General features: G+C 37.7%; 3 protein-coding genes across 8 annotated transcripts in view; 2 read left to right on the top strand and 1 right to left on the bottom strand.

Annotated features, from left to right (window-relative positions):
- LOC116845280 (lachesin-like) overlaps positions 1-8,170 on the top strand; it is a 92,241-nt gene extending 84,071 nt beyond the window's left edge. For both annotated transcript variants that reach the window (XM_032817807.1, XM_032817806.1), the window contains exons 2-10: positions 2,360-2,563; positions 3,617-4,038; positions 4,274-4,430; positions 4,549-4,839; positions 4,968-5,074; positions 5,183-5,372; positions 5,512-5,538; positions 5,631-5,749; positions 5,860-8,170. In XM_032817807.1, the coding sequence (XP_032673698.1) occupies positions 2,360-2,563; positions 3,617-4,038; positions 4,274-4,430; positions 4,549-4,839; positions 4,968-5,074; positions 5,183-5,372; positions 5,512-5,538; positions 5,631-5,722 (1,490 nt within the window). In that variant the 3' untranslated portion in view covers positions 5,723-5,749; positions 5,860-8,170. The remainder of the gene's footprint in view (positions 1-2,359; positions 2,564-3,616; positions 4,039-4,273; positions 4,431-4,548; positions 4,840-4,967; positions 5,075-5,182; positions 5,373-5,511; positions 5,539-5,630; positions 5,750-5,859) is intronic.
- A 624-nt stretch (positions 8,171-8,794) lies between these two features.
- LOC116845216 (enhancer of mRNA-decapping protein 3) lies at positions 8,795-13,358 on the top strand. Of its 2 annotated transcripts, none has more exons than XM_032817635.1 (6): positions 8,795-8,970; positions 9,484-9,647; positions 9,819-10,057; positions 10,125-10,285; positions 10,369-10,626; positions 10,831-13,358. In XM_032817635.1, the coding sequence occupies exons 2-6, from the start codon at positions 9,490-9,492 to the stop codon at positions 11,422-11,424; spliced, it is 1,410 nt and encodes a 469-aa protein (XP_032673526.1). In that variant the 5' UTR covers positions 8,795-8,970; positions 9,484-9,489; the 3' UTR covers positions 11,425-13,358. The 2 variants fall into 2 exon arrangements, with proteins under 2 accessions (XP_032673526.1, XP_032673525.1); XM_032817634.1 differs by having other exon boundaries at positions 8,797-8,970; positions 10,122-10,285; positions 10,831-13,034.
- An 84-nt stretch (positions 13,359-13,442) lies between these two features.
- LOC116845217 (MAP kinase-activated protein kinase 2) overlaps positions 13,443-18,816 on the bottom strand; it is a 39,834-nt gene continuing 34,460 nt past the window's right edge. For all 4 annotated transcript variants that reach the window (XM_032817639.1, XM_032817638.1, XM_032817637.1 and 1 more), the window contains 7 exons: positions 18,033-18,172; positions 17,868-17,932; positions 17,672-17,779; positions 17,241-17,342; positions 17,078-17,153; positions 16,753-16,963; positions 13,443-16,677 (listed from right to left, as the gene is read on the bottom strand). In XM_032817639.1, the coding sequence (XP_032673530.1) occupies positions 16,438-16,677; positions 16,753-16,963; positions 17,078-17,153; positions 17,241-17,342; positions 17,672-17,779; positions 17,868-17,932; positions 18,033-18,172 (942 nt within the window). In that variant the 3' untranslated portion in view covers positions 13,443-16,437. The remainder of the gene's footprint in view (positions 16,678-16,752; positions 16,964-17,077; positions 17,154-17,240; positions 17,343-17,671; positions 17,780-17,867; positions 17,933-18,032; positions 18,173-18,816) is intronic.

Below are 18,816 nucleotides of genomic sequence, written 5' to 3'. Positions count from 1 at the left end.
ATTCATTTACGCGTTCTCTCTCTCCTTTCTCCCTTTAATATTAAAAAAATTGCAACTAAAAGCCGATTCACTTTTAACCCAAAACGTCGCGTATTCACGGTGATAAATACGCTTGGATAGTTGCTTCTGTAACGCGATGAGGAATTTCCCCCGAAAATCAGAATAGATGTTTCGCGAGCGACACGCACCACCGATGCATCGTTCATTGCAAAATAGATAGAAGCTACGAACGTGGCTTCGTCGTTCCGTGACATTAGTCCGACTGAAAGGGAGCGTGTGGGTGCTCTCCACGGTATCTAGGTAGATTGAGCAATGGGACACCGTGGCGCCTATCCGTGTATACAGACTAGGTCGTTGCTATGGGAATCCGGGATAAAGTCGTAGACGGGGGTTGCAGCGCCAAGGGGAGCGCGGATGCCGACATGTAGTGGACTGCTATTAATCTAAATTCACGAGGTTCTTCCTGTGTAATCGCGCTTCACTTAGTCGTGTAGGAACGCCGCGACGATTATCACCAACTGCACGATCGCGTTGCCTTGTCGTCTCGTCGAACAATTTATTTCAATCAAGTCCGCGCGCGTTTTCAGTATTTATTTCAAAATTCCCCAAAATTACGATATCAGCCACGTATCGATTTTGTCTCAAATTAAACAGCGTGCGAGTGACCGTGTGCGACGCGCTTCACGCCCGGCGGGGATTTGAAGAGTCACTTAATAAAATCAATAGACCCAACGTTCAGGGACGACCTCGACAGATCTGTAATGAGAATTTAAAGTAATCAATTAGCGGCTTCGCCGAGAGCGATGGGCATTTAAATACGTCGTTCGCGCGCACGGTGTTCGCCACTTCATCCGCCGCACGTTACGCCACATCTCACCCCAGCCAACTTGGAGAAACTGCAAGCGCACGACGATCAATCACTCGCGAGAGCTGCCGACTAACAATTTTCCCGAGTTTTGCATCGGTGCAGGCGCGAATCCGCGACCTCCGTCACGACAAACGATGATTAAGCGATCTTAATTCACAAAAGTACCGGATGCCCTTTTATTCCTCTTTTTTCCTTCTTCTTACCGACCACTAGGCCGACCACTACGACGAGTCGGCTTGACTCGCGCGCGACCCATTTTTTTTTCTCTCTCTCCAAGCCCGAGCAGGGCGTGGTAGCTTTGCCATAGCACCCGTGGCTAAAATCGAACGGCATGTACAACGCCTTAGCGTGAAGACGTGCCTTTGAAAAACGGGGCAAACTGGCGTCGAACATGCAGAGAAGAAGCATATATACACACACACACTCTCTCTCTCTCTCTCTCTCTCTCTCTCTCTCTCTCTCTGTCGTCTTCTTTCTCTTCGCGGCCATCTAATCGCAATTTTGCTCTCATTTCGCGACGCCAGTGTCCGACGATGATGACGACAACGACGATGCCGACGCTGCGATGGCAAGAGGAAGCTCTCCACCATTGTTGAAAAGGGTGGTACGGGGTCGCGTATTATTAGAAAGCCGGTATGCGTGTAAGCCTCGTTTATGCGGGGCGCGCGTCCCGAAATCGGGCGCGGTCGTGCACTAGAAATCTAATTTCGACCGCCCGGTTTACCCCTCTCGCGCGCGGCACCACGGCCGATCGGTTTGTGGTTTCAAGGGATAGAGAGATAGATAGATAGATAGATAGATAGATAGATAGAGATAGATAGATAGATAGATAGATAGATAGAGATAGATAGATAGAGAGAGAGAGAGGGAGAGAGAATCCCAAATTGCTGCTTCTAACGGGGGAAACGAGTTACAGCTGGCCGAGCGCGCGGTCCATCGGCGAATTAACGGGAACAATTTGATCGTCGCGTACTCAAACTATCGGAAACAATTGGTCGTGTGTGCACACCGAAAAAAGATTAGCCGCATGAGCTAAAATGTAGCTGTAGCAGCTAAGTTGTGCCATTGAAATATTTTTTCGCTGCATTGCGAGAAAAAATATTTAAGAAATGAATAATATTTATTCGGTGAATATTAATAACGTATTTATATTAATATATACATTTATATTAATATATACTTAGCTTTACATTAAGAAAATATCTCCTTCAAATGAGGAAATGTGCATTTTCCTAAAATCTTTGCTTTTCATGAAAACAGTTGTTTATTCTATTTAAATGAAGGAATTTAGATTTTCACAAATATGTTGTTAGTTTAGTTGTGACGAACACTGTTGATCACATTAACGCCAGGCCCTGATAACTAGCGCGGCACAGTGAGCCGGTCAATGACAATTAGATCCAACATTGAAACAGCCAGCCGGCTGTTTGTTATCCTTTATTCCCGCCTTTCAAATTGCTTGAACTTATGATGTATGTTGTACTGTTTCAGGTCTGTGTAAATCAACAAAGAGTACCGAGGACGAGTATGAGGACGATCCGCCCGTGGACGAGGAAGACGAATTCGACGAGGACGGTGAAGATGCTGACAATCTCGGTGTCACCAGCCCACCGCCGCAAATTTTGTCGTTGCCCATGAGTATTCGTGCAATAGAAGGAGATACCGTTATGTTACCCTGCACCGTGATTCACGCAGGTTTGTAGAACAATGACAGTCCCTTTCTAAATTTATCGTACAAAGCGCGATACAACTTATGAAAGGAAGAAAAGTCTCCTTTAGAGCAGCATTTTGCAAATGTGACAGCTAGTACGATGTTTGAAACGTAGAACTTTTTCTAAACGAAAAAAAGATTTACTAATATATGGACAACTAAAAATATTAACTGCAAATTTTCTTGCTTTCATAATAAAAGTTATTTAGTTGTGATAGCTAAAAGATATATTAGCAAATCTTTTAGTTATCACAACTAAATAACTTTTACTATGAAAGCAAGAACATTTGCTCCTGCAGTTAATATTTTTTGTCCATATATTAGAAAATCTTTTTTTTCTGTGTATAACAAGAATAATTTTTGATGTAAATTAAAATCATAAATATACATATTTGTATACAATGCATACATTTCCCGAATACTTATTAGATCGTATTATCAATTTTCTACTGACCACACGTTTAATTTAATTACGTACACGGAGAAAAATAATTTTGCTCTTTTAGTAAAATCGTCGTTGCTACTACATATTCGTAGTGACATAAAAAAAATTTAGTTGACGTAACTAATTTTACAAATTATTCGTTATCAGAGCAGAAGTAGTTTCGTTGCCAGGATAGAAAAAATTTATTGAGTGTATTTGTCCTAAGAATCACGTTAATTTTGCTATTCACGCAAAATAATGTATCCTTAGCAAATTTATTTGCTATCGGAACAAAACAACTGCTCGTATAAATCCATCATGATTCTTATAGCAAAATAATTTGTAGATTCAGCAAATTATATATCCAGCAAATAGTGATTAGTACACTTAGCAAATCTCTTTGTCCATATAATAACAAAAAGATTTTGCTATTATACCTTCTGCTAAGACCAGCAGAAAAGTTGCTGGGCAAATTATTTTTCCCCGTGTACAATTAGTCACACTGTATGTATAAATTAATAGTAAAATTATAATCATCGGCGAACTTCCACGGTAGTCAAGACGACTCTGAAGACATATGTTGAAACGTAATACATCGTTTGATCTATTTCAGAGAACTACGCGGTTACGTGGATGAAGGACAAAGAGTATTTATACGTCGATTCGGAACCGCATACGGAGGATTCGAAAAGGATTGTTCGATTGCCGAACAACACATTGATGATCTATAACGCATCATTCGATGACTCCTCCAACAATTACCAATGTATCATTCTCCTAAAAGAGCATATAGTGCTTACCCATCGTTTGCGAGTCGAACCTAAAGGATCGCAGTCTGCTGCGATCCCACAGCAGCCTGTGGCTCCGCAACAGTCCACGGTGCCGCCACAGCCAGCCGTCCCACCGCAACATTCGCACCGGGGACTTATACGCGTGACACCCAAGAGGAAGATCGAAGTGAACCAGGGACATATCATCACGTTCGGTTGTGAGACGAGTATACGGCCCCCGCCTGAAATCAAGTGGTTTGTCGAGGTAGAACATAATAATAAAACTAATGAAAATATCAGTATCGCTACAATTGTCACTCTTATTTTATCGTTAAAAATGATATCAATTATGTCTAATACTACTTTATTGTTATCATCAATGTACTAATATAGAATGTATAATAATTTCAAATGTTTCAATATCGTCGATAAAAATCAGAATTAAGAAGAAAGAAAAAGAGAGAGAAAACAGACTGATCCCTCTTCGTCTCTTTTTGTAGAATAAAAAGCTAAGTAACTACGATCCTAATGTGGTAGTAAATGGCAATTACATCACGATAAGAAAAGTGAACAAATCACACAGTGGTCGGTATCAGTGTCTCGCTGAGGACGGCTCGAAGGACCCGGCGATAGAAGCGATCACCCTCATTGTGCATTGTAAGTTAATTGCTCATTCGAGAAGATCATAGCTGCCTCCTAAATTAATCGTTCAATCAGCTATGTTACGACTGTCTACTTTTCATAAATATATTAACATCGTTCATCTTTGCGACAGACGCGCCTGAAGTAGAAGCGAAGAAGAGTATGGTACATAGCGGCACCGGTATCGAGTCAGAGTTGATGTGCATCGTGACCGCTTATCCTAAGGCCATAATAAAATGGTCCAAAGACAATAAAGAGATTACGCAGAAGAAGGAATCGATTATCATGCACCACGGAGAAATGAAAGGAAACAAGACCAAGCACACCTTAAAGATCTTGCATACCATGGAGCAGGATTTTGGCGACTATAAATGCAGCGCACAAAATTCCATCGGTCGAGACTCCAAAACTATCAGGCTTACAGGTATTTGTTATACGCGTAATATTAAGGGAGTCGTCGGCGTCGTGCATTAACTCGCATCAAATGATAAAAATAATATGTTAAATGTATAAAGTATGTAAAATTAATACGCACCAATAAATGCCCGTTAGGTGTGCCTTCGCAAGCAAAACTATTGAGCGTTAACATGACCACTGACAGTACAGGAATTATTTTCAAATGGCGTCTGGAAAGTTACTCACCAATCAACGAATACAAGGTAAATATTGTATGCGTTATTTAATTGTATATAGAATCTCTGAAATATGGAGATACGTATATATAGTATATAAACAGAGGTACAAAATACAGTGTCTCTCTTTCTTAGATACAGTATCGTCGCCAAGGCGAGGACAACTGGAGCATCGTCATGCCCGAAGTCAAGAACGGTAAAGGAAATCAATTTATCGTGGAGCATCCGATTGAGGGGCTTGAGCCTGGATCCTATGAGGCAGTCCTCATAGCTAGAAATTCTTTCGGATGGTCTCCACCGTCTGAGCCGCATATGTTTATCGGTGGTACGTTAGCTACTTTTTATTAATTCTTTTCTTTTCTATTAAAAATAAAAACTAAGCGAAAAATATTTTCCCAATCAGAATTAACAAGAACAACTGTTCAGTTAACTAAAAACTAATTATTTTTTTCTTTTTTTTTTAGATTACCCACCCGAGATGGCACGAAAGGGTACGTGCGCACACTAATTTTATCTTTAGAGGTTCCTTATGTTTAAGAAGGTTTCTTTGATCGTCAGTTCTCAATTTTCTGTATATTTACAGAGGAAAACTCGGCAGCTATCCAAATTCGACCGCCCAAAATTTTCTTAGCATTGATCCTAGTCGTTTTATCTTGTGCCTTCACAAGTCTGTAATTTACTTAAACTATGTAAACTACGTAGGTGAGTATACTATATATAGTTTTCCGATTATTATTTTTATCAATTATATGCGGCTTTTCAATTCGTAAAAGACATATTTATATGATGTTATTAACCGATTTATACTGCAGGTAATTTGCTGCAGCCAAAGCATACACCAGCAAACGTTATGGTGGGATTAACAAAGTAAGAACACTTAGGAGAGAGACGCACGTACATCGATCGAGTGCGAGCTTCATCCGGATGCGTCCTGCAATGTTTTCGTGTAAGCGCTACGTGTAATTTACGTTTTAAATTCTTCTTGAGCGGGCATTATCATGCAAAATGTTTAAGTGAATTATAAATATTATTACGTATGGTTTTGTACAGCCGGAATTTTTTAGATTAGTATTTTTTACATTATATGTGTATGTGTGTGTATGTGTGTGTGTGTGGCATACATGTGCGTACATATACACACGTATACACATACACAGAGCTCGCCTAGGTGTTCCATGAAGACGCGTTGTAAAGGAAACGAGCATTTCAATGGTACTCCGTAAAATAACGGATAATCCTTAAGGGGTATTGTACTTTAAAATAGTCGTATATATATTTATATCTATCACAATCTCTCTCTATTTCTCTCTACGTATCTATCTATCTGCACACGCGCACACATGGTTGCGTACGTATCCGCTACGTACGCGACGTCGTGTATACGCGTGTAACGTGTACACGTAACATAGTATTCACTGTACATGCGTAAGAGCTCAGAGATACACAATCATTATTATAATTTATTTTTGTATGCTTAAGATTATATTAGAAACACGTGTTCAAAGATGTCGCGCTTTTGGTGCCATGTACACACAACCATGTACACGTCTTTTTGAAGAATCATGTATAGGAAAACGGCATCTTTATGGAAAAAAAAGGAAAAAGAATATCCGCAATGCACGCGTAAAAAAAGGCATGTACCTATATAATTATTATATACGATAGCGGAGAAGTAACGTTATATAGAGAGTACACTATTACAATATATAATGTGCGACGTGTATACGCGGAATAATATGACGTTGGAAGCAAACATACCGAAGTCAAAAAGAATTATTCTTAACGTTACGTCCTCGTGCTACGTATGTTCGCTCCTAACACGAAGGCAAATTTCTTTTCTTTTTTTTTTTAATATACACCTGTAAATGGGGATAACGCGTGCACGTGTGTATGTATAAAATGAGTGACTGACGAGTATGCGAGAGTGTCGTTCTATTAGCGTTTTCCATAAAAGTTTTCGCTAGCTTTCATCGCGCTATGAGAGATATGTTGTTATATTGATTTATATAATTAATGTTATGCACACGACAACGCACACACATACATACACACATACACATACATACATACACATAATACTTTCGCGATCGCAACAGAAAGCTGCCCGTTCTACAAATGCTGTACTCGACGTAGATACTAACTGTCAGATTATACAAAGACTATTTTTTTACATTAACATAAAACATTTTTTTTACATTAATGTAACGTATTTATTATAAATATTTACACAGTAATACGTTTATATGTATTTTTATTGTCTGTAAAATTATACATTTTATTTCGTTTGTGTGTGTCGGAAAATCATTTTAAGTAATCAAAATTATGTATTAATGAATGTGTTATCACAAAATCAGATTATTATTTATCGTATTGTATGTGTTGCCAATGCATTATTGTAATGTTATAATAATGCAATTCTTAATAAAGAAAAGCTGCAGATACTCAATAGCAGTAGCGTTAAAGCACAATTTTATATATACTGTATTTATTTAACTACGTCGAGTATATGATGGCATTTTAAACACGTACATCTTTTATTCGCCATTCTATTATATAAATTCCATTATATAAATTTGCAAAATATAAGATTTATTTCTGAATAAAAATGTAAAATAGAAATAATTGGTTGTGGAAAAGATGAAAAACAATCAACTGCCAAAAAAAAGTAATATATATATATGCCTATTATATTATTAACATATTAATTAATTAAAGTTTCTTGAAATGTATACTGTTTTCAACAGAAATGAATGAAGATAATTATATTTGAAACTGTGTAATGATCTATAGTATACTTTATTCTTATGCATCTTTTTCACAATCTATTGCTAATTTACCAAACATGAACATTTTAATTTGATTGTGTAACTAAATTTATGTACATACATACATAAAAATTTATTTTAATAAATGTCGATAATATATGTAAGGAAAAAAATATATATATACATAGTCAGGATGCTTACGAGACATTATGTTGATATATTATACTCCTGATGTGCATATAAATATAGTTTCTCCCGTTGCCTTAATCAATTTAACATGTACAATCAAGAATAATGAAAGGTACATTAATTCATAAGATTATACTTGCTGATGGGTAATAAACACAATACATCGATATCCCTCGTATTACTTATTACATCAAATTAACATAATACAATTCAAGAAAATTTGTCTACAAAATTGACCTAAAACAAGAAGAGTATGTAAAAGCATCTTAGGTTGAGTAAAGATGTCTTAAATATGTATACTATTATCACATATAAAATTCCTTAAATTTCTGTTTAGTCGAAACTCAAACCTTTTCAGATTTATTTTGGTTCGAATCTTTGCTAAATTAATTTAAAGTGGCTCGAGTCTCAGCTAAAGAGATTTTTGATGATTTTAGAATAAAATTCTTCAAAATTCTACTTGAACTAATTTAAAATGGTTCGAGTTTCGACTTAGAATCGAATAGATTTTTTTCTTTTTCTTCAATGGCTGTTACTTTGGTTTCTTTAGTGCCTACTCCTTAGTACCTACGCAAAAATCAATTTTACCGAAATTAAATAGCTATTCTTTATACGATTTTACTTATAAGTATAAAAATAAGAAAATAGTACGGGATAGAACCATAAAATCGTGAATATTACCCACTGTTACCCACTGAGAAAAGTTGCGAACATTGACTACGTAGTTTATAACCACGTTTTGTGGACATAGAGGCGCTTCAAAATAAAGTCATTGCTGAATTGTGGCCACATATGGTCGCTCTCATGCTTTTCTGTGATAAGATACAATACGGGATAGCGATTCGTCTAACCGTATACAGACATATACAAAGTATCGAGAAATTAATACGAGATAATTAGTACTTTCCGTTAATCACTATTTATTTTTTCCTCTATTTAACGGCCTTGATTTTTGTCTCCTTGAAACAGGTATGTATACGTTTATCGTGATTTTTTGGAGGCTATTCCACGTTTTTAACCTAATACCATTTGGATTCGTTATCGTTGAGTTTTAACGATTCGGAAATGACATTGTCTATTTACGCATTTATTAGTTCTTTGTCACTGTACTCATAATTCATGTAAACTTGCAATTTCTGATAAAAGTAATCACATCTATATATAACTACAATACTTTTGTACTACCTGTTAGCTATTTTCGAATTTCATTGTCATCGTGACAATTGCGAGGTGCTTATATGAACTTGTGGATCGACAGAAAAAATTTAATTTAATTCCTAGTAAGTCCATTTACATATAAATAAGATATAATAATATGTTTGTGGCATGGACTGAGTATTTTGTTATTTTTAAATTCGTGTTATTTTTCACAAGTTAACCGCAAATTTATCTTATTAACAGTTGTAAGGAAAACAATTGTGTTATCGTAATTGTACAATAATGGGAAACTTACAAGTCTTACCTGTATGTCTATAATTACAGGGAAAAATGTCTGAGCAATTCCTAGGTTGTACTGTTTCTGTGAAGTGCATCGATGATCTTGGTACCTATCAAGGTAAAATTATTGATCTAAATAAGAATAGTCTTACATTAGCAAAGGCATTTTGCAATGGCATACCACACTCTTCTTCCATTGTTAAATTGAGGTAAGACTATAATCTTAATTTATTTGTACAACCAACATAGTATTATGCTACAAACTATGATACAATAACAATAATAGTTCTTTTACAGATGCAATCTTAATCTTGATAAAATAAAATAAAATATTACTTAACATGAGCATGTGTTAAATATATCTGTCTTTGTTGTTATAGTGTAAAAGATATACACAATGTTGAGATTATATCAACAGAAGAAGCAGGAACAAACGATATCCAATCTCAGAGTAAAGTTATTGTGAAGAGGCCTATCGCTAAAAGGGCTGGGAGATCAATCTCAGAAAGTGTTTCGTCTACAGTGCAAGCAGGAGGGTCTCAAGCACCAAATTTCAGAAAGCCCATGGAATCTAATCAACAACAAATGGAGCAAACCACAAATGGAAAAATTGCATCAGGTACATTATACACATATATGATTCATGTGTGTTTATGTAAATTAATATAAAAATTTTATTGCAGCAGAGCATTGTAGCAATATACCAAACAACAAAGCCATTCCAAAACGATTGACTCATAGACAAAGAGTATTAGAAAGAGACGAACATACTTTTGGTACTCCAATTGATCAATCTTTGAATCAAGACTTCGATTTTGAAAAGAACTTGGCGTTGTTCAACAAAGAGGTTTGTCCACTGATTTATTGATTCTAATGTTATTCTATTGTATTACGATGTATTATTACTCACACGATTTTTATTTCCTGTAGGCTGTATGGCAAGAAATCAATTCTCTGAAACCAGACATCGTTCGCCAGTCGGAAAGTAATAGAGGCACCACCGCGATCTACCGACCTGACGAGAACATTCTCGTGTCCGAACCTACGATACATCGGATCGTGGTGCCTTGCGCCAGCGCGAAAGAATATGTTACTGACAACGGTTTAGTAATTCCTAGCATCACTCTCAATCTCCATCGTCAATTGATAGGTGCGGCGGATAGATTGGGGATAAGTTGGGAACGCAGGGTTCGTATACTCGCACTCCTCAAGACAAATTTCCTTCATCTAGCAACTGTTTTACCTAAAAATAGCGCGAGACAAGTTCTGATCTCGATCCGACACCTGATGTTTGCCGTAATCGAGAAACTCGTTGGAACTCGGTTTGCGTTAAATAAACAGTTGCTACGCGAAGCTCTTGACTCACTGTAATGGTCCAAACTTCTCCGAAAGGTGGAACTTCTCGGACGCGCTGGTGCTGAGCTCATCTTGCAGCTGTTGGGTGGAAGTCACCGACTGAATCCGAATAACGCACATCAGTGGCCCACAGTTGTCGCACTGTGCGGTCCGCACCGTTCTGGCGCCGCCGGTATCAATTGCGCCCGACAGTTGTCCAGCCACGGTGTCAAGACGATCGTGTTTGTTGAGAACTCGGAGGATGTATTCTTGCTGCAGGAACTCTCTCTATACAAGTTAACAGAGAACAAAGTAGAGACGAAAGTAAAGAACCTGCCGTCTCTCGTCGATCTCATCCTCGTAGCTCTTTGCGATGAGGACTCGTCGCGGATGATCACTCCAATAGCGAGATGGGCTAACACCAACAGAGCGCCAGTTCTCGCTATCGAGCCGCCGGCGACGGGTACACCCGGTATCATCAGTAAATTCAGTTTACTGGGGGCCCTGCCGTTATCGCACAGCGCCGACAACGGTAGATTGTATCTGTGCAACTTGGCGTTGCCAAACAAGGTGTATTCCGACGTTGGGATCACGTACAAATCGCCGTTCGGGCCGAAGTTCGTAATTCCATTACATTCCAATGATTCTTAGCAGATTCTCAGCAGCCACGTCGTGTCTTTTTAGATGGACGCTTCATTTTATCCGAACCGCGCGCTTCTCGTATGATTAGAGGAGATGTTTACTTATATACTGCGGTTTTACCTCGCTGAGCTCGTCGAAGTAGCGCGAGGAGAGTTGGCACACAATTCGGCATTTGATATGGATTTTTACGGCGGATTTTCGCGATGGCTTCGGCAGTCATTTCACACTCGTTCGTGTGGTGACTGCAATCGGAAGTAGTAACGTATGCTGTCTCCTGTTATGTGCCGATAAGTTAGAGGGTTATATTGTATTTTAAAATTGTCGTTATTGCATTATTACGAGACACACGTGCCCGAGCGCGTGTTATAGACAAAGAAGTAAAAAAGGAAAAAAAATAGATATTTCGCCAGCGATGTGTGAGCTTGCGATCAGTTTTATCAGTGTGTCAAGTGTAAGTGACAGAATATATCTTATATGCTTAGAGCAAAACCTAGCATATACTCGTAAATTACTTCCTTCAACGGTTATAGTTCCATATATTATGGCACGATTTCGCAACACATTTGATACATTCGAAAGGATAAAAAATAGAAATACACCATTTCGCACTGTGTTTGCAGTTTGTGTCACTCAACACACACACACGCGCAAAGATTCAAAATAATCACCGAGTCTTTATGATTACGGGACATGGAGTTTGTAATGGCCCTTGCGTTCGATAGATTTAAGTGACGAATACTGTAAGCGCGTAGAGCTACTGTCAAGATAATCTAATTATGTGGCATGGAGAACTTACAGCTCGAAAAAGTTATAAAGGAAATAGAGAACATTAGATGATGGTTTGTGCAAGAGGAAATCTATATATATTTTTAATAATTTGTAACCTACTACTCTTGTATGATTGTTGAAAAATCGTGAAACGGGCGATTGATTAACGACATTTTATACTTGCACATTTACATTTGGTATTTTTCGGTGATCCCGTTGTTGTTATATGTGTACCGAGCATTATTTCGATTTTTATTACTGGTGCTTCGGTATCGCAGGTTTATTCTAACGCACATTATCTCTGATTGTCCACCAAACGTTGCGTAAAGTACCTACATTAAAATTTATGTTCTTTTTGTACTAATTTTTTAAATCACAGTATATAATAAAATATGGAATGTGCTTCTCTGACGGTCGTCAATTTACGTAATTTAAGTAATTATATTTATATAATTCTGAAGATATACGTGATAGTAATAATTTTGTCTAATTTCTTGCACATCCGACGTTAAGATTTGACGTTGAGATTTGACGATTGAATAATTCGTGTCTACAAAACGCATTGCAGCATTTTAAACGATTTATTCGGAGGTATACATACGTTATATAAGACATATTTTAATATAATTATTATAGTAATTTATTAACATTATATTTCATAATAGAGTCGTTGAAACCGATATTGTCAACTCTATTATCACTAATTATATAATCAGTACTATAAATAATTAGTGTCTGTATATTTGAGAAGTGGATCTAATTCCACACAGATACCATGTTAAATTTTATAATCTATATCAATTCAATGTGCAAGAAAAAGAAAATAAAATGCGTACGTAATTTCTATGAAATCAACATTTTTTCAATTCTATACAAATTTAAAAATAGAAAAAGGTACTCATGCAACATTTACATGTAAAATGAAGTTTCACAAAAAATCCAATGGACTTTATAATCTATACGTTAAAATTCTACCAGTTACTTGTTTAATCTAGGCACAATAAACTCGGGTCCTCATGTCGAGGTTAATCTTCGTGAAGAAGATAATTCCTCTATATATATATATATATATACTTTTTTTTATTATTATTTCTATTATTTTATTTATATCTAATAGCTGTAACCGTTAAACTACTTTGTATTAATGACACGTTAAATAAATTATATATAAAGCGCGAAATAGTCAATTATTTTTACCGGACAAATAATTTTTTGGCGCGTAAAAAAGGGAAATTAACGAAAGAGTAATTACGGATGAGACAGATACAAAATATTTTCTTTAATTTCAATCGTAAACATTTTAGTTTATGGAAATTTACAACTGTCATATTTTAAAAATATGGGACTTTAATATCACTGTGATACTGACAACTGTGATACTATAACTGGATGTAAGTAACGCTGAGATGAAAGTTAAGGGGGTTTATATTTATTGTCAATTCTCTTTTAAATGCAGATCGAACCGGCACACCTTAGATTTATAAAAATATTTCACTACTGCAGTTTAACCCGTTTATATTGACCTATAGTGTGTATAGCTGCACTATTTTTCATTATTCTCTTAGATATGATAATTGAATTTACCGATCGAATGTAGAGAACACGAGGAACTATGTATGCGCTCTCTCTCTCTCTTTACACACTCTCCCTCTCTCTCTCTACACACACACACACACACACACACACACACACACGCACGTTTAAAAACTATACTATTCGTACAATATATTCTAATCTGGAATTTTGGAATAACTTTCCATATAAATTTTGTACGAATATATCTCTCACATCTACAGGTTGTGATTAATTTAGACATGTCTGAAAAAATGACTGTCTTCTTTCTCTAAAATATTAACTTATTATTCTTTGTAGTGATACTATAAATTATTAATGAAACTTTTCGAATACTCTATAATGCATTCGTGATAACGCGATCTTTTTCTTTGATCAAAGTTTACAGGCACATCGAGAATTTTTCTCATCTCCCCCTATTGCAATTCATAGCCGAAAATTAATCGACCGATATTCCACTTAATTTTCCTATATTTCTAACGATTCTCCGCTACACAATCGTAAATATTTATGCAAATCTACGTGAACAAGTTTAACATGTTCCGTGCCGCGTGATTGACCCACGTGGTGTGGATGACAAGTATACATAAGTCACATAAAGTCGTTCCGACACGAAACGTGTTATATAGAAATATATACAATTTTTATGCCCCTACCTCTTTAACTATATAGTACTGGAACACACTGATCTACACTTATTCCATGGTAGTCGACTGTTCTCGGATAAAACTTGTTTTGTAATTTAACTTTTTCAGGGATACACTAACACATATGTGTACGTTTAGATACGTTCAAATTTTTCCTTTTTTTTTAAATTTAAACATTGTCGACATAAAACATTAAACATTGCTGTGAGTGAACATTCACTGCAAAATTTCACAAGGAGAAATACCGTTATATTATCGAGATGTTACATTTAAAATTATTTTAAAACTAAATTAATTTCTCTTTCTTGACTTTAACAAATTCATCCCTGAAGATGTTAAAAAAAGTTTAGGTTTTAACTCTTTGCGCTAAAACTTTGAATGGTTAGATGTTCTATTTCACAACGCAGTTGATTATGACAACAATGTGTTAGATTAAAAGTGCAGACTATATAACAGACTGTTAAGAGAATCTTTTTAGTTTGATAATATGAAATGTATAACATATGCATTAGAGCGCAAAGAGTTAATACACTTAAAATCAGCCTCAATATCATTCCCAGAATATAATATACGTCTCGTAATCCTCTGAATGAATTTCATTATGATAATTTGTCAAACCTTAAACAAAATCTAAATATATGTAAATACAACTATACGTGTACTGAAAATACCAAGCATATATATAGATATTGGAATAAAAATTCAATTTCTAAATTGGTTGCACTATAAGTTGGACCGAGCAGGAAGCTCGATTTCTCTTGATCCGACGCGGATAATAACCATAGAAATTTACGCACACACTTGAAACGAGCTGGACGGGCATAGAAGACTATATCACGTGAGATATCGTCTCATCACGTTTGATATCTGACGATAAATACACAAACCTCGTGCACTTGATTACCCGATGGCAGCAAGTAAATTAGCTAGTGTGATATCGAAGTATGAGCAACTATCGCGACAGTTAATCTTAATGCATAGCGCATACGGGTAAATAGCCTTCATGTTATCATGTCTGCATTGCATTTGCACGGGGATTACGTGTCGCGAAACGACTGTTTCTTGTTGTTGATATCTACGTCAGAATATATTTATTACATGTGTACAGAGAGACACATTCAAAAAAACATAACACTCCACTTATTCAAAGATGTACTTTTTCAAGTGTAAGCTATCAGTTTAACACGTTCGCTACCACGCGGCACATACGGTTTTTCGCGAGAAGCCAGCGTTATATATGTATGACAATAATAAGTTTTCTTTTCACGTCCATATCACCGAATTAAATATGTTTCACACTATCTCATAGAAAAGAGACGAAAAATATAGAATGATTTGTGGCAGATGGTTCTCTAGATAAAATAGTGGTAGAAAACATGTCAAAATTTGTCAGAAGTCACATAGTACCATTCGCCCATTGGCCAACTTTCACGTCAACGCCTCTCAAGGCCATTGTCTCGGAATAATGAAAACGATTAGGCCTACGATCATAGCGGAAATTGACGATGTGATATATTTCCGTGATTAGTAACCGATGATGGTGTAATTCGCTCTTCATTCGTGCATACGAATTAGTTACGCGGTCAGTATATTAAAAAAAATTTTAATATACGGAATATATATATATATATATTTTTTTTTTTCGCGAAACAACGCGAACAGCGCGCATTCGTAAACGAGCCTTATCTGGCAAAGAAGGACGGTGACGTTACGGTGATAGTTACGAAGGTCTCGTTTACTTACGTTCGTTGAAGCGGTATTGTCGTCGTTGCGTGTGTTACTGTTGCTGTCAACGAAACCCGTCGTGTTTCTAACACATCGAACACTAAGAAGCGTAACGCGTGATGGGATACGTTTCTTCTAAACGTCGCAGCCTAGACTAAGCGCCCTTCGACACTATCCTACTTCGGAATTTCTTGCGCTTGGTGAGATGTAGCAGTCAGAAAACGATCCTCGTAATGACCACGCTGTATCGGATGCATCTACGTAAGAAGACAGTCCAGTTCCGTCTGGTCCTCAAGTTGGCGGCGTCTTCCTAGGAAGCGGCTGTCGGACTGGCGGTCGGTGGCACCGCGTTCGCTTCTTTCGCGCGTCTCCGTTTGTTCAGCAGCGGGTTATTCGTGTGGTCGAGCTGCTTCAGTCTCGCCGTGTCGTAGTCCACGCGCATCGTTGCCAACGATCGCGTCATCTCCTCCTGCACCTCGGGCCAGGACTCCTCGCCCTCGCGTAAAACGCGTCCGGTGTGCAAAGGAGTGGCGGGCACTTCCGTGTATCTCTGCGAATAAGGAATAGATGTAACGCTTGGAAGTTTACAAAGAAATGATCAAATTGCGTAATGATATGTTCTTACGGCGATCCATTTGTTGCGCATCACATCGTCGATCTGCAGCCTCTGCGCTGGGTCTATGCAGAGCATGCCCTCGATAAGATTCCGCGCTTCCTTGCTTACGTTCGACCACTCCGGGGAGGGGAAGTCGTACTGTCCCTGCCGTATCTTCTTTTTCATCCCGGGCGACATCGCGTGCCCGTGCATGCTGTAGAATGGTGGGAAACCGCACAATCTGAAATGAGATTGTAGATACGGTTACAAATGCACTTTTCCTGGTGCGTGGCTTTAATTAGGATTTATTAATAAGATGATACAATATGAGAACAAAACAAAGAAATGTACTCACAGTATGTACATGATTACTCCCAGTGACCAAATATCACAGCTCTTGTCGTATTTCTCTGTTCCTAAAACTTCCGGGGCTGAAAACAAAATCCTATACATGTCAGAAGAGAGGCTGATAATTTTGATTTTAAACACACGAGTATTCCTTAAGTGTGCGTGCTTACCGACATAGTAAGGTGTATAACATGGTGTCTGCAGCGTGTTATCTTTTGAAAATGTTTCCTTCGCGAAGCCGAAGTCGGTGAGTTTTAGAATTCCCGTGCTATCTGCACAGAACATGTACGACACTCGATCACAAACTCGATATAAACTCAATCTGTACAATTCCAAAATCTATCTTACTCTATTCAACTGTAGAGAGCAAGTTATCGCAAAAATAACAGTTGCCGTGTATAATTACGTATAATAGCATAGCTTCTACCGATATCAATCTCTGCGGTGTATATACAGATAAACATTATCGTGGTCTTCACACTTCAAGGTTCATAGATATCACGCGTGAGCGTGTTTCGCAAAGTACTGCAGATGATAACAATGTTTCCAAGCTGCATCGACAGACGAATGACTCAATATTGCAAAAACTGGCGTAACTCACCGGGCTTAGAGTATAAAAGATTCTCCGGCTTCAGGTCCCTGTGAGCAATGTTCATGTCGTGTATGTACTTCACCGCTGCGCAAATCTCATACATCACTTCTGCGGCTTCTGCAACAAGAGACAGGCGGTTCACGTGATTGTACTATTTACAACGTGTCAAAATATCTTACGAGCAGTTTCAAGCGCAAGGCCGTACCTCTTTCGGTGAAAGCACCGTCTTGTCTATCTTGTATCCTTTGAAACAGCTCGCCGCCTTCCATGCTGAAAGATCGATCGAACGTGAATTTAAGGAATCGCACTTTGCTACAGTGATGAAATCAAATGTGTATGATATCTTGTTGTGTGTCTCTCTCTTACGTACCATTCCATAACTACCAGCAGACACTTGCAGCCTCCGTAGGTATTTTCATACACATCTCTGACTTGGACTATGTGCTTGCAATCCGACGCTTTCCAATGAAGCTCGACTTCTCTCCGTGCCTTGACGGAATCACGCAGGACCTATAACATAAAACGACATCTAACTTGATCAAAATTTCTCATTAAACTATGAAAATAAACTTGCGTCACCCAAAGAAAATTTAATTTAATAAATATTTTTTCTTTCATCAAGCTATAACCAAGATGATAAACTTCATAGTGATTCGGAATACGTGTTATTGATGTTTCTCGGACATCGTGAAGGTATCGTTTCCACGGCGAGAGCGGGATCCACTGGATGATTTCACTTCATTTGGTAAGAAGTGGGATCATCCTTCCACCGACGTTCGACATTTCGCATCGCGCAGTATTTCGGTTACGTGCATATCATCGTGGCTCGCAGGTAACGTTTGACTCATACAGCTCGAAACTATGTTTATCGCATGAGATGTCCGACGTCATCGAGCTACGAGGGATTCCTAGATAAAGTCTCTCTTTTTTTTATATCCTCTCGGCGTTGCGTTCCCGTTGAACTGTAATAGAGCGCGTGCAGCGGCTTACGTAAACAATGTTATAAATGGATAAAAATTCGACGATTACGCAACTCGGTAAATACGTGATTAACGATATCACGAACGAAGATGCACAAATATAATTCCCCAAAAAGAGAGAGAGAGAGAGAGAGAGAGAGAGAGAGAGAGAGAGAGAGAGAGAGAGAGAGAGAG

Source organism: Odontomachus brunneus, unplaced genomic scaffold (genome assembly GCF_010583005.1).
Source record: "Odontomachus brunneus isolate Ranch 3 - 2012 unplaced genomic scaffold, Obru_v1 Obru_scaffold_050, whole genome shotgun sequence".
Lineage (NCBI taxonomy): Eukaryota > Metazoa > Arthropoda > Insecta > Hymenoptera > Formicidae > Odontomachus > Odontomachus brunneus.
Note: the sequence above shows the minus strand (reverse complement) of the source record. Positions and strands in the feature narration are given on the sequence as shown.